This window comes from Pinus tabuliformis, chromosome 5_1, assembly GCF_031772625.1.
Source record: "Pinus tabuliformis cultivar Carrire ecotype Pingquan chromosome 5_1, CPIR1, whole genome shotgun sequence".
NCBI classification, from domain to species: domain Eukaryota; kingdom Viridiplantae; phylum Streptophyta; class Pinopsida; order Pinales; family Pinaceae; genus Pinus; species Pinus tabuliformis.
The window spans coordinates 129,345,541-129,372,087 of record NC_142305.1 but is presented as its reverse complement, the minus strand read 5'-3'; the positions used below and the strand labels follow the sequence as shown (position 1 = coordinate 129,372,087).

Here is a 26,547-nt window from a genome sequence, read left to right as displayed (position 1 = left end):
TCAGCTTTTCTTCACTTTTGCCTCATTTTCACTGTAAAACCACCCAGATCATTACATTAGGTGTCATTAAGCATGATCAAGTGAGTTTTGCTAATGGGTGACTGTTTTGTTTAGATTTTGACATACTTGCAGGAATTCCGCAGCTATCTGGCAATCCCGCAGCCATTCAGCGATTCCGCAGCCATCTGATGATCCCGCAGCCTTTTTGTTAAACTCAAGGTTCCACGTGTCAGTTTGCCAAATGAGCCACATGGGCACTTAGGTATCAACGTGCTCGAGGTTCCTGTTCCATTTTTTCAGCCATTCACGTCATCTGTACCTCCGGTCAAAACTGGTCAAGTTACGGTCAAATAAAGGCAGCTTAACGGTGATTGTAAGCTGTTAGGTCACGTCAGCTCAAACGGTGACTTGTCCGCGTTTTGCAGGTGGTAGGGGACATGATCCAACACTGGATTCAATGCCCATGACGACAAAACCTCCAGCTCATCCACGCAGCCTTATGATGTGTCAATGAACCTTAAATACGCATTACAGTTAGTTGTTTTTTAGTTATTAGCTGTACGTGTTAGGCCATCCTTCAAATGCCTATATATACTTGCGTCTGCGTACGCTTATTTTACTTTTTAGCTGCTGTACTTTCTGAACTTGTGATAATTTTAAGAGCATTTGTAAACTCTGTTTTTATAGTGCTGTTCTAGCACTCTGTTTTGTACATTTCTGCAAATGGAGCAATAGAAACAATGCTGTTTTGAAGCTTTCAGTTCCTTAAGTCTTCTTGTGGCTGAATGAATGGAGGGCCCCTGTTCATGTTAGCCTCTGTAAAGTATTTTATGTTCAGCATTTCTTTATTTTCTCATTCAGCATTTCTTTAAACATGTATAGTTTGATTTATTTGATTTCTTTTCTTTCAAGCTGATCAGTATTATTTCCTTGCAGGTTTTTAGCCCGGGATTTGTTTTTATGTTTGTGTATTTGCTTTACAAACTAATGGTATTTGAAGTTGACAGGTTCAAGTTGCTGCCTTTGTTTTTATAGCTGATTTTTAGTCTTATTTCTCAAAGTTCTGCTAACACATGAATGATCTTTTATCATAAATTGTTATCTTTTAAGGATCAGAATACCACTAACTTGCAGTTGGCTTTGAGTGCTTTTTAGACTAATCTTTCACTACTTTCTAATCATACTTTGCATAGTACATATGGCAGAAGTAGAGAGTTAGAAAGAGCAAAACGTTATCACTAGTCTTTAAAGTAGATTTTTCTCATTTTTAATCACTTTTCTAACTCAACTTGAGCTACTTCCTAATCGTGCTTTACACAGCACTATGTGTTTGAAGCAGGGAGTTAGGGAGAGATAATCATTATCTTTGGTTTTAAAAGTGACTTTCTTTTCTTTTATTTGCAGCAGCATGAATGGTGTCTAGTGCCATTGGAAGTGGTTCTTTGCTTTCAAGTTATTTCAAGTTATTTATTTCTTTCAAGCATTTCCTTTCAAGCAAGTAGTTAGAGATCACTAATCACACACTCTCACTCATTTAGGATTCACTCCACACACACTATCACTCATCTGTTTATAAATCACCACTCCATCTTAGGAAAATAAATTAACCACAAACAACACCCCCAACGATAAAAAAAAACTCTAAGAGGTTGCTTAAGTACATATAGTACACCTTCACTTCATCAGCTTACGAGCCCCGGGTTGACAATTAATACTAGCAATTTAGATAACACTAAATTGACTAAACACACCATGGATCTACATAGACAAATCTGCCAATTGAATTTCCTATCTCCTCGAGGGTTTCCTTGGACCATAGCTTTAAAGGAAGATTTGGAAGTTTTACCCAAATGAGGTTATTAGAGGGCATGTTTTTCAGCGGATCATATCCAATGTACCACCTATAAAGAGCGAGGAAGCTCCTTCTAAATACCCATGGGCCTTTGAGGATAGCCTCGAGATCAACATCATTTAGAAAGTGGAAACAATTCCACTCCTTCATAAGGTTTGATATAATAGGGGTATATCCTATCACTGGTTTCCAATGGGTTGCAAGCCATTTCCGCATCTCAGTGTCATTCATTTCAGGAAAATGCCACCTCCCTATAAGGGCAAGATTCTGTAAGCTTTCAATCCTTTCTGTCAAGTGGACACTATCAAGCTTGATTGCTGAAGGCGGAGCCGTGGTTTTGACAGGATTTTGAGACTTGTTATAGCGGTTCAGGTGCTCGTGAAGGTCATTTTTCTTCTGATTCCCGCTATCTTCTCTTTGAGATAAATGATGTGTCCTTTCCCTGTCAGCATTCTTAAAAGATGGTTTTACGACCACGTCGTCCAGGGTTGATTGCCAAGCCCTCTCAGCTTCCGTGGTGGCCCGAATCAAAGCCTCCGTGGCAGAAGCATCAGACCCACCTTCCATGTGCATCCAAGAAATCTTTCCTTGGATTCAGCGAGATTTTAGTCAGATTACTGATCTAGATTAGTACAGGTGAATAAAAGCCCTCTGACTTCTGTCAGAAGGAAGAGCCTGGATGATATAAATGCCTGGAGAGGGAAAATGTGGGGATGGAACTGTTCTAATAGCAAGAAAGGCATATAGAATAATCGAGATATCAAAGAGGGCAGAGGAAGGATACCTCCTAAAATAAATGTGTGTACTAGCTCAGGGGAGGCCAGCAGAAAGGCTCAGAATCTTACTAATTAGTGACGACAGCAAACCGTCAATTAGACCACAAGAGGGATGATCCTAGGAAAATGTAGATACGTAGGTACATGACAGAAGATTAAAGGACAACATTTTCCAATCCCAATGACATTTTGAAAATTCATGAGAAAATCGGAAAAAGAAACCGGCTACCGAAATTTTTTTCCAGCATAGGGAGAAGAGGCTGTACCATGCCAGGAATCGAGGTTGGGACTTCAGAGGATTCGAAGCCGAGACTTCAGAGCAAACTAGAATGATGGAGTATCATTGCATGCAAAACAACAACAGTATACCTCAAAGACACACCACCATTGTCCTATTCTGAATCTTATATCTGAGCATGGCTTGTAGATTACTATGAATTTCCCGAGTTTTTGAAAAATAACCTTAAACATCTTGAAAGGAGGGTCGGGGGATGATACTATCTAAAGAAAGCTTCCTGTATTGTGTAGACCTAAACGTAGATGGCCAGAAAGAAAATATCCAGTATTCTAGATATAGACATTCATGGAATATAACCATAAGAAACATTGTTGCAATGATTTCATAATATGAAGCTCAGTACGTGTTCAGGAAGCGGAAACTTACATAATGGGAAGCAAGGTACTAACCTTTTACAGAGAGTGAATCCCACGAGCGACAGCGCCGAAGACCGCATGCGAACAACAACACCATTCCATCAGCAAAACGAGCGAGAGTGCATGGACTATATTGTGCAAAAGGCCAGCATTAGGATGTAAGGCATGAAGTTGTATGCGAGGATCTTCCCTAACCAGACACAGGGAAGAAGGAAAGCCGGAGGGCAAAAGCCGCGCTCGATTGGAACCGGGGTGATTTATAAGAGTAATGGACCCTTATGCATGGATTGCCTGCGAGTGGCAGGTAGCCAGGCCTCAACGTGGAAACTAGATGATAATTCCTTCATGCAGGGATGGAGGCTGGTAATAGGTAAGGGAATAGGTTGTTAAAGGGTGAGACAAGAGACGTGGTGAATTATCAAGGTAGCGCATGAAGGAAAAAATTTAGGAGCCGGAGAGACGTCCGTCATTGGGCAAAAGTTCCGGCTGGTGGACGTTGGTTCAATCATCTCCGAGCGATCAGGCAAGCTCTCATTGGGCAAGCGCTCCTGCTGGTGGACTCTGGTTCGCTGTCATTGCAGGTGCTCTCGCTCCTCCCGCTACCGCAACATGACACAGTTTATTATTGCAAATGTCTCCAACATCATATATATTTATATACTTGTTTCACACATATTTATAATGAAATAATGATTAAATGGTTGAGAGCTAAGTAAGCACAGGTGAAACAAGAATCGTTTTTATTTCCTTTTAATTCCTTGTTTCATCGTTGTTATTTCCTTTTAATTCCTTGTTTCTCTTACATAATGTATTACTTTGTGATAAAATTTTCGACTTATTGTTTTCTTCTGAGCTTTTTTTAGGATTAAGTAACGAATTTTTATCGGAGACCTCCCATAAAATGATATAGAGAAGATTAGGATGGCCTTTGCGCAAAGATGATACACACAAATTGAGAAATGGTCCAAATTTTTAAGGAACAAATTTCACTTAAGTTTTGTGATTTCGATCGTCTGAGTTTTACAGTGAAATAAGTCCTCTCCTGTCAAGTTTCTTGTTCAAATGAGTATTACACGCAATTTACAGTCCTTTGTGTTCATTGGATCAGTTTATTTTAGGTTTGCCAGTGAAACTCCAACATCCCTCAATCTCTTAAAGCTGAAAGTACAAAGGGACTATATACAATCTCTAAACTTACTTTAAATTCTTGAAATTTAGTTAATGTCTCATATGAAGTTCTTGTTTTTATGTTGATTTGAGACTGTTAGAAAATTTACAGGTGTAGAGGAGAGGAGATTGTCTCAACATATCACAAGAAAATATTCAGTTGTGCAGAAAGAAAATCACAACTGGACAAAGGCTTAAATTAAAACACAGAATTTACGAATAAAAACAAAATGGTTGCGGTAAATCTAGACGTGAAAGTTTAAAGCCATATCACAACAAAATTTTGGATTATATTTTTAAACATATGAAAATAGATTCATATGATAAATTGGAGGCTGAAGCTTCAAGTAAAAAAAATAAAATCTTACTGTGAATTATGCTTCACTAGGGGTTGCCTCTGTAAAACTAAGTAAAGACTTATTTTCATGCGCCCACTTATATTTCAACCATACAAATGACTTTTACATTCATCTTTATCTAAACATACAACTTTGACTCATTAATTCATGACACAACAAATATTTAAGACAAGAGATGGCGATTATACAAAATGAGGGATTTTCTCAACCTGCACAAGTTGTGGACTGCAAGTAAGAGTTGCGCAATAAATGTTTGCCCATTAAGTGATTTAACTATCTGATGTGTTGCGGAATGGTGAGCATTGTACATCTCATCAGAACTTCAATCCTTCTGCCTACAAACCAAATCACAACTTGCAAAATCACAACTTGCAAAAATTCATTTGACAAGAATGGCTACAGTAAAAGTGTTTAATGTGGTGGTTGGGATTAATTTTCCAACACTCCCCCTTAATCACAATTGCAGCCATTGACAATTCACAAAAGATCTCTGAGATAAACAAAATTTTCACGTGTCAATGGCTTTGTGAAAATATCAGCAAATTGTTCCCGTGACTTGCAGTGTTGCAACACAATTTCACCATTGTTAATCAACTCTCTAATAAAATGATATTTAACATCAATGTGCTTGGTCCTCTTGTGAAAAACATAATTATTTGACAATGCAATTGTGGAAGTGTTGTTGTAGAAAATAGTTGTTGTTCCCTCTTGGTTGTGGCGAAGATCTATCAACATCCTTCTCATCCAAACTGTTTGACACACTGCTGCTATTGCGACGACATATTCAGCTTTTGCTGTTGACAGTGACACTATTGTTTGCTTCTTGGAGGCCCATGAAATGGCTCCAGAACCCAAATGGAAAACATATCCTAACGTGCTCTTTCTGTCATTGACACTTCCTTAGAATTCTTTTCGCTACTTGCCAATGTGTTTCTTTGGGTGTCTTCATGAACCTCGACACCAAACTCACTGCATACATTATATCTGGCCTAGTGGTAGTAAAATACATAAAGCTGCCTATCATGCTTTTATATAATGTCTGATTGACATTGTTGCTGCAATCTTCTTTGTTCAACTTCATCCCCATGACAGTTGGAGTTAGTGTGGGCTTGTTGTTCTGCATATTAAACCTCTCCAAAATGCCCACTACATACTTTGCTTGGGAAATAAAAATTGCATTTTCTGTTTGCTTCACTTCTATGTCCAAAAAGTACCTGAACAACCCCAAGTCAGTCATTTCAAATTCACTCTTCATGAATTAAACGATGAGGAAATCATCACTAGCTATATAATCAAATCATCTACATATAAGACAACAATAAGAATCTTACCATCACTCTCTTTGATGTAGAGAGTAGGCTCACCATCACATTTGTTGAAACCATTGTCCAACAAGTAAGCATCTATCCTGCTATACCATGCACGCGGTGCTTGCTTCAGCCCATAAAGAGCTTTCCTCAACCTATACACCTTGTCTTCTTGGCCTTCTACCTCATAACCAGGTGGTTGCGCAACATACACTTCCTCTTTCAACACTCCATTCAAAAACGCTGATTTTACATCCATTTGATAGACATTCAATTTATGTTGCGCGACAATCACCACAAATGTATGCACTCTCTCCATCCTCACCACTGGGGCAAATGTCTCCACATAATCTCTTCCATGCTGCTTCTTGTATCCTTTGACAACTAACCTTGCTTTATGCCTTTCAATCTTCCCCTCAACGTTGCTCTTAGTCTTATAAACCTAATTCACTTCAATGACTTCTTTTGATCCAAATGGATATTGGTGGCCACCCGCCAATTCCACTTGGACCCCTACCATTGATTCTTTCAGTTTTTCAGTTTCCTTAATTGTAGCACAGTTTACTACTTTTAGCAGTTTTTCGAGCCCTAAACTTTCGGAGTCATTTTGAGGCCCTAAACGACGTTTTTTTGGAAATATACCACTAGTGGTTTTTTGTTTAAAATCATATTTTCCATCATAGTCCTCGGAGAGATCTTTCCAATGGGATACCATGTGCGTCAAACGGAGATAATATGACCAAGTCACGACCTAAGGGAAGTTGGCTGTCCAACTCACCCCAACGGGGCCCATAAACTCTTGGTGTTACATCTCCTCGAGTTAGGGTTTGTGTTGAATAGGGTTTGCTCTTATTGTTCAATAATAAAAAGGCCCTTGAGCCTCATTGTAGTATAGTTCAGAGGCATGTAGCCATTTCATCTCTTCTCAGAGATAAGCTACCATCGCCCTAGCTGGTTTATTTCCATTTCTGTTTGTAAGCATATTTTTGTATTTTACATTAATGAAATGAAGTATTATTTCCACAACATCTCTGTGTTTATGGTTATCTCTGTAATTTTTTGTGTTTCTGTTTAAATTTGGATTAGTGGTATCAGAGGGATCTGCTTTTTTTCTCTGTTTTTCTTTGCATGTCCCCAACGAGGCCGGGATATAAGGAGTTAGGGCTTGAACTGGTCGAACCTTTGTAAGACCAGCCTCGCAAATCCCGATGGCTTGCCATGGCGGATGAAAAGAAAGACGAGGGATCAGGAGATCCTATCAAAATCTTGCTCGAATAAGCCTTCAATCAACAAAGGAACGCGATGATGGACAACTTTGCCCAGATCCTTCAACAGCTACTCAGGGGCGATGCATCAGCTTCCAACATCTACTCTGGAAACACCACATTGTTTAAGGTACAAGTTAATTTTGAAATCCCCATAATCGAGGGTTAGATAGATGCAGATGCCATCGATAAATGGTTAAATCTGCTAGAGGGTTATTTTTTTGTTCATGATTCTTCAAGTCGGGAAAATATTATTTTCGCTTTTCTCAAAGTAGCCCCCCACATCAATGATTGGTGGGAAACCTACTGGGAGTAGAAGGATGAAAGTACAGGCTCACTATTTTTAGCCGCACCCACTTGGAATTCATTCCGGGATGCCATTAAGGAGCAGTACTACCCTGTCAGAAGCTATGAGGATCAATACATAAAGTGGACCACACTGCGGCAGGGAAGGGACCAAGACATGCTGTAGTTTACCAATATTTTCCATACCCTTTGCACAAAGTTGGGTATCAAGTATTTAGAGCAGCATTTGGTACTCAAATACCACGGCTCATTGCACAAGTACATCCATGAAGAAATAAAATTCCTGAACATCTCCTTGCTCAGCATGGCATACCGATATGTCATCCAAGTCGAGCAAAAGTTTAAACAAAAGAAGCGAGGCTTTGGATTTGCGAATCCAAAGTAAGGGAAAGGTGCCCCCAAACCGCAGAACAAAGGACAAAGCCAAGGCGGGATGGCCCAAGACAACCTGCCAAATTTGTAAGCAAAGAAAAGTGTCGTGAAGCTGAAAATGGACACGAGAAAGTGGTGTGAGTTCCATAAGAGCTCCACTCACAACACAAGTGAGTGTCGGGCCAAGCAATCACTAGTGGCCGAGCTACAGGTTTCAGAATCAGATGCATGTTTCGACTCTGAGTCAGAACCCGACAAGGGGAATGACAAAGGGAAGTAGATCATCGATGCGGAGCCCAACGCCACCGTTGCCACCATGAAGATCCAGAGAAGGAGGAGTGTCTCTTCCACTCCCAGATGTGGGTAAAGGGCTCTCCACTACAATTCATTGTCGACAGCGGGAGCCAAAAGAACCTCATTTCAGCAGAGGTCGTAAAGCGGCTGGGCTTATCGACCACAACACATCCACAACCATACACCATCGAGTGGCTTCACCAAGGACGAGATCTTCCGTGAGCCAGTAGTGTCGCCTTCCATACAACATCAAGCCCTTCACGGATGAGGTATTATGTGACATTGCTCCCCTTGAAGTTTGTGTCATATTATTAGGACAACCATACTTGTGGATGTGACAAGATGTGTATGAATCAAGGCCTCGTACTGTTATTGTTACTTTGTATAGGATATCGGAGGTAACACCGCCTACCGCCATCTCTTTGGTTACTACAAAAAAATGCAGTAAGCTCATTTCCAAAACCGAGAAATTGTTTTCCTCATGATATGCCCTCAAGGAAAGAAGAAGACAACGGCCACGGCCTCCAGACAGGGCCCCTCCGCACGACAACTACAAAAGGACAAGGTCGTGGAGGAGTACGAGGACATCTTCACTCCCCCGCAGGGGTTCCTCTACACTGTCAAGTCAAGCACCTCATGGATATGACCCCAGGTGCATCGCTGCCCAATGGACCAATCTATCGGCGCTCCATTCTAGAGAACGATGAAATCAAGAGGCAGATTCAGGAGCTGCTATAGAAAGGTCACATCCGTTCGAGTTCATCGCCCTGTGGGAGCTCGCTCGTGTTGGTACAAAAGAAGGATGGCACTTGGAGACTCTGTATTGAAAATCGAGCGCTGAAAAAGATCACTGTCTGTAATAGGTACCCGATCCCACGGATTGATGACCTCCTGGACCAACTGAAGGGGGGAAAATATTTCAACAAGATCGATTTGAAGTCAAGATATCACCAAGTACCAATTGAACCCTCCGATGTGTGGAAGAATACTTTCAAAGCCAAGGAGGGCCTTTTCGAATGGTTGGTTATGCATTTCAGATTGACGAATGCTCCTACAACCTCCATGAGGCTAATGGATGACATCTTGCAGCCATTTACCAATTCATTTGTAGTGGTATACTTGGATGAAATCCTGATCTTCAGCCAGAGTTCGGAAGAGCACCTCCACCACATCCAACAGGTTCTCCAAACACTGCGGCAACACAAGTTATGTGCCAATTTGGAGAAATGCACTTTTGGCATGACCCAGGTTCAATATCTAGGATACATTATTGATGAAAAGGGGGTGCATGTGGATCCAGCCAAGATCCAAGTCATTCGGGATTGGCCATCTCCAACCACTCTAACAGAGCTTCGTAGCTTTCTAGGTCTTGCCAACTTCTACTGCAGGTTCGTGTTGGGATTTTATCATATCACTTTTCCCTTGAGTCAATTCACTAAGGGAGGAGCGAAAGCAAAATTCTTTTGGTCTGAATCTCAACAGAAGGAATTCATAGAGTTGAAAGATTGCCTTTGCTCGGCACCAGTGCTCGCATTACCAGACTTGCAACAACCATTTGAGGTCGAGACAGATGCCTCTAACTATGCTATTGGGGCAGTCCTTACTTAACACGAGCATCCAGTGGCATGTCACAGTGAGACACTTTCCGACACAGTCTGGAAGTATCCCACTTATGACAAAGAGATGTATTCCATTATGCAGACCTGCCGACAATGGAAGCATTACATTTTGGGGAAAGAAATGGTCATCCACACAGACCACCGACCCCTGCAAATCATACAAACCCAAAGGAAATTGCAGAATGATCGCCATCAGAAGTGTTCCACATACCTGCAATAGTTCCATTTGAATATCAAGTATAATAAGTGCAGCACCAATAATGTTGCAGATTGCTTCAATCGTTCACCGATCATGGCGTTAACCACCGTGCTCAACTCTTGTGGCCATGAGACTTTTGATTGGCCACTTCTCTACAAAAGCAACCCAGAATTCAGAAACACATACCAAAAACTCTTGGAGGGTCATCATGTTCCAAATTTTCACCTCCAGGATGCCCTATTATGCCACCTGGGTCACCTTTGTCTTCCTTCAAGCGAGCGTGCCAAGATGATTTGGGAAGCACACTACAGTTGGGCTGCTGGGCATTTTGGGGTCGAGAAAATGATGGCAGTACTCCATAAGTATTTCTATTGGCCGAATCTTCGACAGGATGTCGAGAAGTACATCAGATCATGCACTGCCTGCGCCATTTCCAAACCGACCATCAAGAAGCAAGGCCTCTATACCTCGTTGCCTACCCCTAGTCGACCTTGGGAATCCATCTCCATGGATTACATGTCAGGCCTTCCTTCCACTAAGCATGGAAATGACTGTGTTTTTGTGGTCGTCGATAGGTTCTCAAAGATGGCCATTATGGCGGCCTGCAAGAAGAATATCACAGCCGAAGCCACTGCTAAAATCTTCTTTGAACAATTGTGGGAACACTTTGGGATCCCACAGTCTATCATCTCAGATCAGGATAGCAGGTTCCTCAGTAAATTTTGGTCTAGTCTCTGGTCTATGCTGGACACCAAACTCACTAAGTCCACAGCCTTCCATCCTCAAACTGATGGCCAGACAGAGGTTGTCAACAGGATGATCATACACATTTTGTGCATGTACAACTCAAAGCATCCACGCACATGGGACGAGAGCCTCCCTTATGTTCAGCATAGCTACAACTGGGCTCTCCATAGCTCGACTGGCCACAACCCTTTTTAGGTGGGCTTGGGATTCCAGCCACCATGTCCCATTGATGTGGCCATGCCATTTGCAGCTACTCACGCAGATTCGACTCATGTCCAGTCCAAAACAAATAAGGAAAACAACTTCATTGAGCACATCCAACATATTCGCCAGCAGGTCCATGACATTCTAGAGAAATCAAATGCCAAGTACAAGCAGTGACATGATCAACATCAGGTGTCACACAAGTTTCAGGTGGGCGACAAAGTCTGGTTGCATTTGCAAAAGGAACGCCTTACCAGAGCCTATCGGAAACTCAGACCACTTCGATATGGTCCTTACACCATTACCAAGGCTATGGGAGACAATGAATTTGAGCTCAGCATCCCCCATTCCTTGGCCTGCACCCAGTGTTCAATGTGGACCGCCTTCGGCCATACTTTCCACCATTACTAGATACATCTGACATTGCAAAACAACTCGCACCCACAGAGTTAAATCCATATTGCATCGAACAAGCTGCAAGTGATCGAATGATGGACACCCAGATCAAGCACACTTGCCAATAGAATATCCAACTGTATTGAGTTGTCAAAGCATGCCAACTCCTTCACCAGGGCAAGTGGCTCACCAGGGACCAAGTTTAGTAGAAGTTTCCTCATCTCATGGAGGAACTCAACGCAATGGGGACCATTACTTCCTAAGGGGGGAGGAATGGCCCAGGTTGATATTGGTGGCCACTCGCCAATTCCAATTGGACCCCCACCATTGTTTCTTTCAGTTTTTTAGTTTCCTTAATTGTAGCACAGTTTACTATTTTTAGTAGTTTTTCGGTTCCTAAACTTCCAGAGCCATTTTGAGGCCCTAAACGACATTTTTTTGGAAATCTACCTGCTAGCTAATTTTTGTCTAAAATCGTCTTTTCCGTCGTAGTCCTCGGAGAGATGTTTATAATGGGCTATAATGCACGTCAAACGGAGATAATATGACCAAGTCACGACCCCGAGAAGTTGGCTGTCCAACTCACCCCAATGGGGCCCATAAACTCTTGGTGTTACATCTCCTCGGGTTAGGGTTTTGGTTGTTTAGGGTTTGCTCTTATTGTTCAGTAATAAAAAGGCCCTTGAGCCTCATTGTAGTACAGTTCAGAGGCATGTAGCCGCCACATCTCTTCTCAGAGATAAGTTACCATCGCCCTAGCTGGTTTATTTCCATTTCTGTTTGTAAGCATATTTCAGTATTTTACATTAATGAAATGAAGTATTATTTCCATTGCATCTCTGTGTTTATGATTATCTCTATAATTTGTTATGTTCCTGTTTAAATCTAGATCATCTTTTCCTTATGGAAGGTTCAATAACTCCCACATGTCATTCTTTTATATTGCTTCTATTTCTTCCTCCATTGTCGCAACCCATTTTTATTCTTTGACTGCACCTTCAAAATGGATTGGGCCATCTACATGACAAAATAATGCAAATAAGGAATTTAGACCAGCGCTACTATCAACTTCATCTTGTTTATGAATCTCATTTAAATTTCTGAATTTTGGTCTTCTTGTGCTTGCTGAAGGTGGGCTTGACATGTCACTTTGTGTTGCACTTTGCAACGTGCTTAGAGAAGCACTTGCTTGACTACGTGACATTGTCCTGTTATTTGTTGACGATGTTACTTGATACCTGCTTTGTTGCACTTGAATAGGAGTAGAGGGAGTCACTATTGAAGAATTGTTTGTTGCTGTCAATTCCTCTTTGTCCTCATGTGGTATACATGCTTTGGCGTTGACTGTCTTCTCTAAACTTCCATCCCATGCTTCCTCTTCTATGAACTGCACGTCTCTGCTAATTATGACTTTCTTGATTGATGGATTTTAGAGCTTATATGCCTTGGATTCACCACTATATCCAAAAAATATGAATTTACCCCCCTTGCTATCCAACTTCTTCCTCAACTCATCCAGGACATGTGCATATGCCACACATCCAAAGACTCTCATGTGAGTGACACTATGCTTTCTTCCACTCCATGCCTCTTTAGGAACCACATTCTTGACACTTTTGGTTGGACACCTATTAATGATATATGTTGCACAAGCGACAACTTCAACCCAATAATCATTTGGCAAATTCTTTTCCTTCAACATACTCCTTGCCATTTCCATAATGGTCCTATTCTTCCTTTCCGCGACACCATTTTGCTAAGGTGTATACGTTGTTGTAAATTTCATGTGAATTCCATGCTCCCTGCAGAAACGAAGGAAATCATTTGAGATATATTCACCACCTTTGTTAGTCCTCAAGACTTTGATTCAATGTCCACTTTGCTTCTCAACAAGAGCTTTGTATTGACAGAAGCGCTCAAACACTTCACTTTTCCGTTTTAGTTGATAGACCCATGTCTTCCTTCTGTAGTCATCTATGAAGGTCAATAAGTCATGGTTGCCACCAATTGATGGTGTTTGCATTGGTCCACATAAATCTGAATGGACAATATCTAAAGGTGCCTTTGCCCTTATTGATTGTCCTGCTGGAAATGTCTCTCTATGTTGTTTTCTCAAGATACATCGTTTACATAGGCTGTTTTGTTTTTCTATGAGTGGAAATCCCTTCACTATGCCTTTCCTATGCAACCTCCAAAGTTGATATGTCAAAATCTCAAATGCCATAACCAATTTTCATCTTTGACCTCTACTTGATAGTTCACTTATGTAACAACTGCAACTTTTCTTTCATCCTCTTGTGAGTTCATTGATAATTGTGCTTGTGCACCTTTTTCCTTCAAATATGATATTATCTTTAGGGGAAACATCCTAATGTTTGTCATATGAACTTTTGCAATCAATTGTCTGCTTGGAGGCTTATCCAAAATTGTGCACTCATCATTCTTGAAAAAGACATTGTAGCCCTTTTGCATGAGCTGTCCAATGTTTATGAGGTTATTCTTCAAACCAGGGACAAAGTAAACATATGAGATGTAGTTCTTCTCCCCCTTCTTTGTTAGGATATTAATTCTTTCTTTTCCCATGACAGAGACTTTGCTATTAGTCCCTAATGTCATTTTAGATTTCACACTTTCATATAGATTGGAAAACATTTTATGTTCATTGACATGTGATTGCTGCACCTTGAATCTAGATACCATACATCACTTTGTTTTTCTTGTGCTACACTACAAGCTAAAAAAATGCTATCATAGTTCTGATTTTCCTTTGTGAAATTTACACTTGGTTTGTTATTAATGTCATGTTGCTTCTTTATACATTCATTTGCATAATGGCCACACTTCTTACAATAATGAAATTGAACTTGAGATTTATCATACCTCTGAACTTGTACTTGATTTTGGCTTGGGCCTTGACTTGGATTTTGATTGCTTCCCCTCCCACTTGAGTTTGAAGGGCTGCTTCTTCCACCTTTGTGTGGGCTTCTTCCTCTTCCTCTAGCATTTGATCTTCCTTTGCCTCGACTTTGACCAAATGAAACTTGTGTCTTGAAGGCATGCTCCAATGAGGAGCTTGTTGCTCTATTCAGTCTATGTTCATGAGAAATCAGTGATGCATGAAGCTCATCCACTGAGAACTGTGAGAGATCCTTTATCTCTTCTATGGCCACAACAATGACATCAAACCTTGCTGGAAAACTTCTAAAAACTTTCTCAACTATTCTCCTTTCCTCAAGTGTCTCACCATGCATCTCACCATGAGACCTGATTTGAGTAACCAGTCCAATTACATGTGTCAAAAATGAGTCTACATTCTGAGACTCTTTCATACAAAGTGTCTCAAGGTCTCTCCTTAGCATTTGTAGCATTGTTGTATTCACTTTTGCCATGCCTTGGTAGTTTGTTTGGAGGGTGTCCCATGCTTGCTTGGACTTCATTGTTGCTGCAATCCTTGGGAAAATACTTTCATGAATTGCTTGAAAAATGTAGAAGAGGGCTTTTGCAACCTTGTTCCTATTGTCCCTCAACAAATCCCTTTCTGCTTGAGACAAGGAATTGTATGCTACTGCATCTTCTGGTTCTTGAAAACCATTTTCCACCAAATCCCAAATGTCTTGAGAAGAAAAGAAGACCTTCATTGTAATAGCCCAATAATCATAATTTTAGCCATTAAACTGAGGTATCTGAGGATTAGTCAAGATTGTGCTTGATGTTACCATTAAAAACTTTCTACCTAATGATAAATACACTTCAAAAATGTGCTCTCAAAAACATTTGTTTTTTACTCCTAGTAAAAACACTAACAAAGTTTAACCTGTTCTAATACCATGTTAGAAAATTTAGGGGGCATAGGAGAGGAGTTTGCCTCAACAAATCACTGCGCCAAGCAAATCTTCAGCAAACAAATCGCAACTGGATAGAGGCTTAAATTAAAACACATAATTTACTCACGGCAAAATAGAGTAAAAACAAAATTGTTGCGGTAAAGCTAGACATCAAAGTTAAAATCATATCCCGACAAACCAAACTTTGGATTATATTTCTAAACATATGAAAATACATTCATATGATAACTTGGAGGTAAAACAACTTCACCAAAACAAAGAAAATCTCACTGTGATTTACGCTTCACCAAGGGTTGCGGAGTAACTCTATGTAAAACTCTATAAAGACTTGTTTTGAGGCGCTCACCTATATTTTCTCCACGATTTTCTCCTCACCTCTCAGCGCTCAACCATACAAATGACTTTTACATTCATATTTATCTAAACATACAACTTTGACTTATTAATTCATGACACGAGGGGTTGCGGAGTAACTCTATGTAAAACTCCATAAAGACCTATTTTCAGGGGCTCACCTATATTTTCTCCACAATTTTCTCTTCACCTCTCAGCTCTCAACCATACAAATCTTTTACATTCATATTTATCTAAACATGCAACTTTGACTTATTAATTCATAACAGAGAAAATATTTAAGATACGGGTGATTATACAAAATGAGGGCTTTTCTGAACTCGCAGAAGTTGTAGATTGTAAGTAAGAGTTGCACAGTAAATATTTGCCCATACATATTTACCAACTTTTCATTAAGTGCTTTAACTATCTGATGTGTTGAGGTTGTACTTCTGCTCAGAACTTAGTCCTTCTGCTGCAAATAAAATCGCAACCTGCCAAAAATTATTTTACAAGTATGATTGCTGTCAGAGTGTTTAACCTCCAAAAATTCATAAAAGTATGGCTGCTGTCAGAGTGTTTAACACCGTGGTTGAGATTAATTTTCCAACAGAAACTTGCATTAATTTCCTTCTAGTAGAGAAGTTTAAGAAAATGTTCCTTTTGAAATACATAGTTGGGGTTGAACCCTGTGTCCGGGGTAGTTTATTTATTGTTAAAAATGGGCCTGTAATTGGTTTGACTGTATCTAGCTGTCTTGCCACTAGAAAATCAATTCCTGTGCTGTCCTATGGTAAATTTTGTGTTGTTTTCTGCCATATTTTTCTCTGAACATTATGTAAACCTTGCACAGATATGTTTTTGCTATTTTGGCGAATAAATTGAGATTCTGTGTGCAAAATTGCATTGCATCTCCACATCTTCGGTGGTTCACAGCTTGACCTTAAATCAATATCACGCCTTTTCTTTTGGTTTCTTTTCAATTATTCGATTGTGTATTTTTTGGTGATTTTGTGGCTGCAAAAACAACTCAGGCGATTGACCTTATATCAGTATCACTCATGCGTAGTTCATGGGTTGCATTTTAATTGTGGTAAAACCTATGACTATAAATATATGGTAAATCTTCAATGGCTATTGGAGAAGAAAAATGATTTTTTCAACAATAATCCCACTCTTCTAGAGGTTTCCATGGGAGGGTTGTTGGGTTTGGAGTATGTGATAGAATGCGCTGGTCAAATCCAACAATATTTTATTATCAGCTTTAGTCATAATGGGTGCGGAGTGCAGCACAGAGTGTGTATATTGTTTTTAATTAGATGTGACCATGAGGAGGGCCACGATGCTTAAATGAAAGAATCTATAACGACAAGTCACATCTTATCTATTATTTTGCAGATACATTCTCATTGTCAAGGACAAGTGGGTGGATCTAATGAGAATGATTAAAGAGAATCTAATGGGATTTTGTCCTTCACCGACACTTTCCATCTTTCTTTTCTTTAATGGTACTATCAATCTCTATCTTCTCACTTCCTAGGATAAATAAGGCTACTTGTTTTCTATACAGTGGAGTGAGAGTGTTTTTTCTCTGAAAAATTTTGGTAAGTTTTTGATAAATTTCAGTTGAGATTTTCGTAAATCCATATTATAACTGTCAAAATTCAAGATTTTGGGGTTTTTGATGGTGCTGAATCCATTTCCACCATCAAAAATACTATTCAAATGTTGCTACTACAAGATTTCTTGAATTTTTTTTACCCAGATTCCAACCACTTTTGACCATCCAAGCAATTCCTCCGCCTCTTATCTAATATTAGATAATGAAGTCCCTCTCTTCTCTAATCAACATCTTAATTGACTCCTACAAGGCCTTTCTTGCCTTTTCAAAAGTGATATTAAGAAGGTTCATCTGATGATGGTGTTCATATGATGATAGTGAGGAAGTTGTATGACAATTTTTTGATGATGGTGTTCATATGATGATAGTGAGGAAGTTGTATGACAATTTTTTAATGACCATTGGTAGGATAAACACAAAACATAGATTAATAAAAATATTTTAGAGTAGATTTATAATATAACAATATAGTAATTTAGTTTGTTTATGATGTTTGCTAACAAATGATTTCAAGAATATATTTAGAAGTAGGTTTAAAATTGAAAGGAGATGATAACAAATGTTAATACCTTGATATCTAAGCATCAAAAGTTTCCATGACAATTGATATCTAAGTACCAAATTTGGTTGGTCCAGAGGTTCGTACATTGTAATATTTTTATCATGAGTGTTAAATTTTAATTTGGGTTGTAAGTTTAGTAGTTTACTTTTATCTTTTGTACTTATACGTATGCCACTTAAGTCAATGTGGCTATATTTTTATTAAAATGGTAAACAATTTATATTTCTCTTTAATAATTATAATATAAATATTATTATAGTAAAATTATCAAATTAATAAATCAATAATATTTTTTTTTCAATTTTTTTTTTCATAATCTTCAAACTAATTTTTTATTTTTAAAAATATAAGTATAAAAACCAAAATTTATAAAGTTTGGATTTAATGACATAATGACCCCAACCTCTAGTAAATACTCTATGCTTAAGTTTTAAGCATCTCCACAAAAATGGATTTTGAAAAGAAAATTGCACAAGAAAATTTGTCATTTAAATATAATTTTAAAAAATTCTCAAGTCAACATTCTTTGTCCTTTAAATATAATTTTAAAAAATTCTCAAGTCAACATTCTATGATAAACTGATCAAAAGACATTAGAGTTGCAGAAACAGGTGCCTCTCACCACCCTTATTTCCACCCAAAAATACTCTATGCTTAAGTTTTAAACATCTCCACAAGCATGGAATTTGAAAAGAAAATTGCGCAAAAAAAATTATCCTTTAAATACCATTTTAAAGAATTCACAAGTCAACATTCTGTGATAAACCTATTTAAAGAATTCACAAGTCAACATTCTGTGATAAACCGATCAAAAGACACTAGGGTTGCAGAAACGGGTGCCTCTCACCACCGTTATCTCCACCCAAAAAATTTAGAACAAAGATACGATGTCTAACTCAACTTTTATATGGAGAGATATCATTTGAAATATGATCTTCCATAGGGTTGCATTTGCTAGCTTCTGCACTTGTTAGAGCTCCTCGGGTGGTGCCTCTAGAAAATCACCTTCTTCTGAATGGGTGTTTGCGATCGTGGATGGGTGTATTCATAATTAGAACCAGCCCAGACACAATTTGTTCTTGACCTTCAAGTCTTTTAATACCAAAGCTCCAGCACTAAAGGATTATGGTGTGCGGTTTGTATTCATAATTAGATTGTGTCTTGACCTTCAAGTGTTTTAATACCAAAGCTCTAGCACTAAAGGATTATGGTGTGCGGTGTGTATTCATAATTAGAACAAGTCTAGACACAATTTGTTTTTGACCTTTAATGCCAAAGCTCTAGCACGAAAGGATTATGGTGTCTTGAGCGAGAAAGCCTTATGTGATGGTTTCCGATTGCAATAGGTAGGTTTGTTTTGGAATAGTATATGGTGTCTTGAGAAAAAAGCCGTATGTGATGGTTTGATTGCAATAGGTAGGTTTGTTTTGGAATAGTATTTTGGAAAATTTAAATTTAACAAAAATAATGGTTAAATAGATACTCAAAATTCTATTTTTATTAGATATTATAACTACCAATTAAAAATATAATATTGAATACAAAATAAGATTTATTTAAAATTTTAATTTTACAATTATTTCATTTGTAATTTGTAGTTTTTTAATTTTAAAATCTCACTCACACTTTCCCGTGCCTGACATAAGCTTTTCTTTCCATTTAGCTTAATCCAAATTCTCAAAAAAAAACATTGCAAGGGGATTCTTTCAATTTCCACATGGGTAAATGCTGAAGTACAACGTGCAAGAAACAAAATTGTTGGAAATTAATCCTACTTACCAAATTGATGAATCAGATTATGCATCATACCTAGAAAGTATGATCAAATCAAAATGTAGATTTTTCTACAAGGATACCTAGAAAGTAGGATCAAATCAAAATGTAGATTTTTCTATAAGGTGAAGGAATGTATATGAATTTTTTGACATGCATACAAGTTTCTTATCATCCTTGCAACACGTCTGTCAATTAAGATCTCTGAAATATCTCCGGTGGTTGGTATACTCATTAACACTGTCTTAAAGTACTGGAAATTAATTTGTGTATCCATCGTATGTTTTGTTGGAGTACTTCTCTTGTCTTAAAACATAGATCAATGCATGTTTATGTGAAGTTATGCGGTTTTAGTTTTTCGCCTGGATGTTTAGGGAAAACTTATATCAATGCATGTTTATGTGAAGTTATGCAGTTTTAGTTTTTAGCCTAAATGTCTGGAGGGGAATTATAGGTTGGCACATAAAAATTAATTTCAACAAAGCTTTAAATCTCTATAAAATCTTGGTTTTGCAGGCCGTGAATGGAGCCACAACCTCGTTTTGTTTTGTAAATGTATTTCTACTCTCATGAATTTATAATCAAAGTATATTTTGGCGTGCACTCATTTTGAAAATTTTGTTTATGGCTTTTACTGCACATAACTCTGTGTTTTCGCTGTCACGTGAAATTTGTTTTATTTTGTTTGTGAGGTCTTCGTTTTATCCTCTGCTTTTACTTTTACTGTTAAGTGGTATCAAAGCAAGTTGTTTGTTATTATAATAGTTTTATTTTGAGTAGGTTTATCAGGAGGTTTACCGGTGCAAGGAGCTAAGGTTTATCATTAAAGAGACAAGGTTTTAAATCAATGAGTTATATAGCAGCTTTAAGAACAAGTTTGAATAATCCACAGATATTTTAGTTTAATGGGAAGAATTATGATTATTGGGAAATCACAATGAAGACCTTGTTTTTTTCTCAAGATATATAGAATTTAGTAGAAAATGGGTTCCATGAACCTGTTGATGTAGCATCATAGAATGCATTGACACAAGCATAAAGAGGTTTGCTAAGAGACAATAAGAAGGACTCCAAAGACCTTTTCTACATATTTAAGCCATTGTATGAGAGCATTTTTCCAAGGATTGCCACAACAACAAAATTCAAGCAAGCATGAGACATACAACATATCAAGGCATGACAAAGGTGAAGACAAAAAAGTTGCAAATGCTGAGAAGAGATTTGGAAACAATATATATGGAGTATGAGAACAATATATATGAAGGAGTATGAGACAATAGACTCATTTTTACACATGTTATTGGAGTGGTAACTCAAATCAGATCTCATGGTGATACACTTAAAAGAAAGGAGAATAGTTAAAAAAATTCTAAGAAGTTTACCAACAAGGTTTGATCCTATTGTTGTGGCCATAGAGAAGATAAAGGATCTCTCATAGTTTTCATTGGATGAGCTTCATGCCTTACTCATTTCTCATGAACATAGGTTGAACTTATCAACAAATACTTCATTGGAACATGTTTTCAAGACACAAGTCTTAGTTGGACAATGTATAGGCAAAGGAAGATCAAATTCCAGAGGTAGAGGAAGAAGGAAGATCAAATTCCAGAGGTAGAGGAAGACGTCCACGTAGAGGTGGAAGAAGTAGTTCTTTAAGCTCAATTGAAAGAGGCAACACTCAAAATCCAAGTCAAAATCCAAGCCAAAATCAAGCACAAGGTCAGAAGTCCATGCAAAGGTGGAAGAAGTAGTTCTTCAAGCTCAATTGGAAGAGACAACACTCAAAATCCAAGTCAAAATCCAAGCCAAAATCAAGCACAAGGTCAAAGGTATGATAAATCTTAAGTTCAATGTCATTATTGTAAGAAGTATGGGCATTATGCAAGTGAATGTAGAACGAAACAATATGATCTTAGTAAACCAAATACAAATTTTACAAAGGAAAACCAGAACCAAGACAATATGTTTTTATCTTACAATGCAGCACAAGAAAAGCAAAATCAATCACATTACATTACAGGGAACATAGAAATGTTTTCCAATTCGGATGAAAGTGTAAAATTTAAAGTCACATTAGGAATTGATAATAAAGTGTCAATCATGGGTAAAGGAAAAGTCAATGTTCTAACCAAGAAGGGGGAGAAGAAATATATTTCAAATGTGTATTTTGTTTGAGGATTAAAGCACAATCTGATAAGTATTAGATAACTTATGTAAAAAGGGTGCAAAATATTTTTCAAAAATAGAGAATGCACAATGTTGAATACATTTGTAAGCAATCAATTGATTTCAAAATTTGAAATTAGAAGCAATAGAATGTTTCCCCTAAAGATAAGAATAGATTTGAAGGTAGAAGACGTGCAAGCACACCTGCCAATGAATTCACAAGAAGATGGAAGAAAAATTGCAGCAACCACACAAACAAACTTTCAAGAAAGATAAAAGATAAAAAGTGGTTATAGCATTTAAAATTTGGGCATCTTAACTTTGGAGGTCTAAACTTGCTATAGAAGATATGCATGGTAAATGGTTTACCACTAATAAAAAACTCAAAAATATTATGTGAAAAATGCATTTTGGAAAAAAACATAGAGAATCATTTTAAGAAACTTATCTACAAATAAGTTCTTCATATAATTTTTCCAATTTAAAAAATTATCGACTATCTCTTTACACCTATTGAAACAATTACTAATTAAATTAATGTTTGTAACTAAGATAATGATCATAAAAATGACCTATTATCACATGCTCACTCGTCACTGGTCACAACCCTCGATAAGATAATGATCATAAAAATGGCTTATCATGAATGCTCCCTCGTCACAACACTCCATTCGAGTCATGATAGTTATTTGATCAAAATTTGTTTTGTTTGGATTATTACTATTTTTGACGCGATGGCACATTCATTGCAAAGAGCGGATAATACCTATCGCTGTAGTTTCATGAGGCGGCTATTTTGGTTTTCCTGTTGGAATTAATAAATGGATTAAGCTTCATGAAAAACCATAGAAACACCACAATTATGCAAAATGCATAGCAAACAATATGACGGTTTTAGTGTAAAATTTTGGAAATACCACGATTATACAAAATTAGGCCAAACCTGCCGACTACTTACAATGAGTTGTTAAGATAGTATTAGTCCACTTAATCAATCCAGAGATTATTTTTCTTGTTCTGAATTAATTCTCCTTAGAAGAAATTGTGTATTAATATCTCTCTCTTAAGCGTGCAAAAATATGAGTTTAGTGGCTGTAATTATCTCTTTCTTAAGCGGTGCAAAAATATGAGTTTAGTGGCTGTAAATATCTGTTTCTTAAGCGGTGCAAAAATATGAATTTAGTGGCTGTAATTCATTCTTGTTTGTTTATTCACAAGTGTATCAGCTGCTCCCTCTGGCATGGGTAAAATTATCAAGTTTCAAGATTGATGCTCCACATAGTTTCAAGATTCAAGATTCATGCTCCACATACTTTCAAGATTCCAGGCTGGATTTTTGTATAGCGAGGGCAAGTGAAGGCTTGCACACCTGAAAGGGTACACAGAGATATAAACTATGTCGATGGTTTGGAACACAGCTGCGTCAGTAGTTCACAAGGCTCTGCTACTTGAGCAGCTACCCCTCGTCTTCACTTTATCTGTGACAGTCATCTTCTTCCTCATTGTGATCATGAAGCACACAACTGGAAGTAGTGCTTTGCGGGGAGTCCCGCCAGGTAAATTCGGATGGCCATTAATTGGTGAGACATTAGACTTTTTGGGATGTCAAAGAAGGGGCGCTCCCCATGAATTTTTTCACAGTCGGATGAAAAAGTATGGCAATGTCTTCTCCACTTCCCTCGTTGGCCACCCGACTGTCGCATTTTGCAGCGCCGAGGGCCACCGCTTCTTGTTCGCCAACGAGAACAAATTGGTGGTCTTGTCATGGCCCAAGTCGGTGTCAAAGATATTAGGAAAATCTCTTAATAATACCAGTGGAGACGATGCCAAGAGATTGAGGAGAATGTTGATGACGTTCCTGAGGCCGGAGGGCATTCAGAAATTTGTGGGGCGAGTGGATTCGCTCACCAAACGCCAGATGGCAGAGTACTGGATCGGGAAAGATGAGGTCACGGTTTTGCCTCTGATAAAACACTATGTCTTCACTCTAGCTTGTGACTTGTTCGCTAGCATAACCGATCCTGACGATGTACAGAGGTTGTCGAGTCATTTTAAGGTGCTGCAGAAAGGATTGCTGCAGATTCCCATAGATCTGCCAGGTACGCGACATAATAAAGCGAAACATGCAGCTAATGCCATTCGCAAACAACTTGACGATGTTCTTCAGAAGAGGAGAATTGCGTTGCAGGAGGGAAAGGCTTCTCCGGAGCAAGATCTGTTCTCCTTCCTGCTCTCTCATGTTGACGAGCGAGGTGAGAAGGAATCCCTCACTGACGAAGAAGTTAAGGACAACTTCATCCTGCTTATATTTGCAGGGCATGACAGTACTACCGCAACAATAACAGGGCTACTCAAATTTTTAGCAGAAAATCCTGACTGCTACGACCGAGTCTTGAAAGGTATTCATTTCACTGATTCTGCTGTGTGTAGCAACTTAGCAACTTTAAATTTATATGGTTATAAGGTTTAGATTAGGTAGGTTGGCTTTTCTTATCTCCAATGTAGATATTAAAGGTAGGTTGGAAATTCTTATTTCGAAAGTAGATATTAAGGTAGATATTAGGAATATTTTGAAATGTGATGGAATATGAGTGATGTCAAATCATGAAATTCACGCTTTTTCATGAAACTCCAAAATATTTTTAAAAGCAGGTAAAATGTTTGATTTGATAAAAAATGGTATACAATGGATTAAAAAATTGATGATGATGATTACTGTTGTTTTAGAGAATTGTTTTTTATGGATTTAAAAAGTACAGTTTTGTTTAGATTTTTATATGATTTTAATTTCCTCATTTAAAAGTATATCAAGATCATCATCATTTTTATAATTTAGTATTTTAGGAAGTTTTTTGTTGTGACATATAGTTTAGAAATGTAATAGATTTTTCGTATAAATATGATATTTCACGAGAAAGTGATTTTCATCTTCAATTTTTTAAGTGTGATTTGTATCTTCAATCTTCTTAATGTCATAAAGATGATATATTCTTTCATGCCATTGTGTTTTGGTAGTTGTCTAGCTCCATGTTTTGCTATACAACTAATAGGAATTGGTTTATATTTTAGCAGTGGTAATTTTCTTTATTGTGCTTTTAAAAACCATCTTATAGATTAGAATTCACCACATCCAAATATTCAAAAGATTATTGATTTAAAACTCTATGGACACAAATCCAACTATGACTTACTGTTGGTAAAGCCCAATACAATTCCTCATGATTTTGAAAACTAAAGTGCCCCTAGATCACTATTTCTCAAACCAGAAATTAATTGCTATTTCAATTTAAACATATCATTTTTCTTTAATAATATACTAAACTTTATTTCAATTTTAAAAAATACATTTTTCTTTAATAATATACTAAACTTTATTATTATTAATTTTTTTATTTATTTTTAATGAAAGAAAATAAATATATAAATATAATTTAAAATTCTTATTCTTATCAGGATATATATTACGGCATGGTGTTTCATCAGTTTAATAGCTTCTCCATTTTGTTTGATATTTGCAGAGCAACTTGAAATAGCAAATTCAAAGGAGGCGGGGCAACTTCTGCAGTGGCAAGATTTACAAAAGATGAAGTATTCGTGGAGAGCTGCTCAGGAAACGCTGAGACTGTCCCCTCCTGCTCAAGGAGGGTTTCGCAAGTCTATCAAAGACTTTACATACGAAGGATACAAAATCCCTAAAGGATGGCAGGTAAAGCCACTGGACATACATGAAAAATCAGTTGTTTAGTGATAGATTAGCTGACTATTAATTATTGCAACGGGCATGTGCAGATGGTTTGGAGTGTGAGCTCAACCCACGTAAAACCTGAGTATTTCAGAGATCCAGAAAAATTCGATCCATCGAGATTTGAGGAAACAGTGCCTCCTCCCTACACGTATGTCCCATTTGGAGGTGGGCTGAGAACATGCCCTGGTAGTGAGTATGCACGAATGGAAATACTGATTTTCCTGCATAATATTGTGAAGAATTTTAAATGGGAGTTGGTGAATCCAGCGGAAAAGGTGATCATTGACCCCATCCCTTTCCCTGCCAACGGGCTGCCCGTTAGACTTATTCCGCACTCTATATAGGGAGAGGAATTTAAACTCTGATATTTGATATTCAAATAAATGTGTGTCAACGTTAGAAAGTTAAAGGTTATGTTAAATATGATCGGTCTATTTCCATTCCCAGCACGAGTTACTTCTTATCAATTTTCCATAGTCTACCCAATAAAGTATGAGAAGCATCCACATGTATCACATTACAAAGTAATTCATCATCATACAAAGTACTTCATCCCTATAGCTTCCCAGCTTAAACTTTACTCTCCATGGTTCATTTACCAAGATCTGATGTGTTTTATGTAACCATGACATTTTAATAGGGGTAGGATGCATTTTTTTCCTAAATTCATTTGCTCAACAATTTCAAGTACTACCCATCTATAATCATTTTGCAATACATACATTTTTGCAAGTAATTCTAAAATACCTTTGCTTCTTAGAAAACAACAAGATAAAATTTTAATTTTTTTTTTTTTCTAAGTATATATTCTTGTTAATGTAAATGAAAAGCAAATTTAAGTGCAAATAAAATTATTGAATATTGCAATCACATTCAATTTATGTGTTTAATTAAGTTGACCAGTTAAATAATTCAATAGCTGTAATTTTCTTATATATTATTTATGAATTTAGTTAGTCTATATAAATATTTCATATTTCATATT

At 37.6% G+C, this 26,547-nt stretch overlaps 1 protein-coding gene and 1 pseudogene across 1 annotated transcript; both read left to right on the top strand.

Moving 5' to 3' along the window:
• Positions 1-4,158: 4,158 nt before the first annotated feature.
• LOC149163759 (U6 spliceosomal RNA) lies at positions 4,159-4,256 on the top strand (annotated as a pseudogene).
• An 18,565-nt stretch (positions 4,257-22,821) lies between these two features.
• On the top strand, positions 22,822-26,155 carry LOC149163758 (cytochrome P450 716B2-like). The gene is made up of 3 exons (XM_089430796.1): positions 22,822-24,216; positions 25,336-25,523; positions 25,607-26,155. The coding sequence occupies exons 1-3, from the start codon at positions 23,214-23,216 to the stop codon at positions 25,904-25,906; spliced, it is 1,491 nt and encodes a 496-aa protein (XP_089286922.1). The 5' UTR covers positions 22,822-23,213; the 3' UTR covers positions 25,907-26,155.
• Positions 26,156-26,547: the final 392 nt, after the last annotated feature.

What these genes read in the sequence shown, in the direction of transcription:
- LOC149163758 (XM_089430796.1), top strand. Translation starts at nt 23,214, where the DNA reads ATGTCGATGGTTTGGAACACAGCTGCGTCAGTAGTTCACAAGGCTCTG. An exon ending in CTACGACCGAGTCTTGAAAG is followed by an intron (nt 24,217 to 25,335) that starts GTATTCATTTCA and finishes TGATATTTGCAG; the next exon opens with AGCAACTTGAAATAGCAAAT. An exon ending in AAATCCCTAAAGGATGGCAG is followed by an intron (nt 25,524 to 25,606) that starts GTAAAGCCACTG and finishes GGGCATGTGCAG; the next exon opens with ATGGTTTGGAGTGTGAGCTC.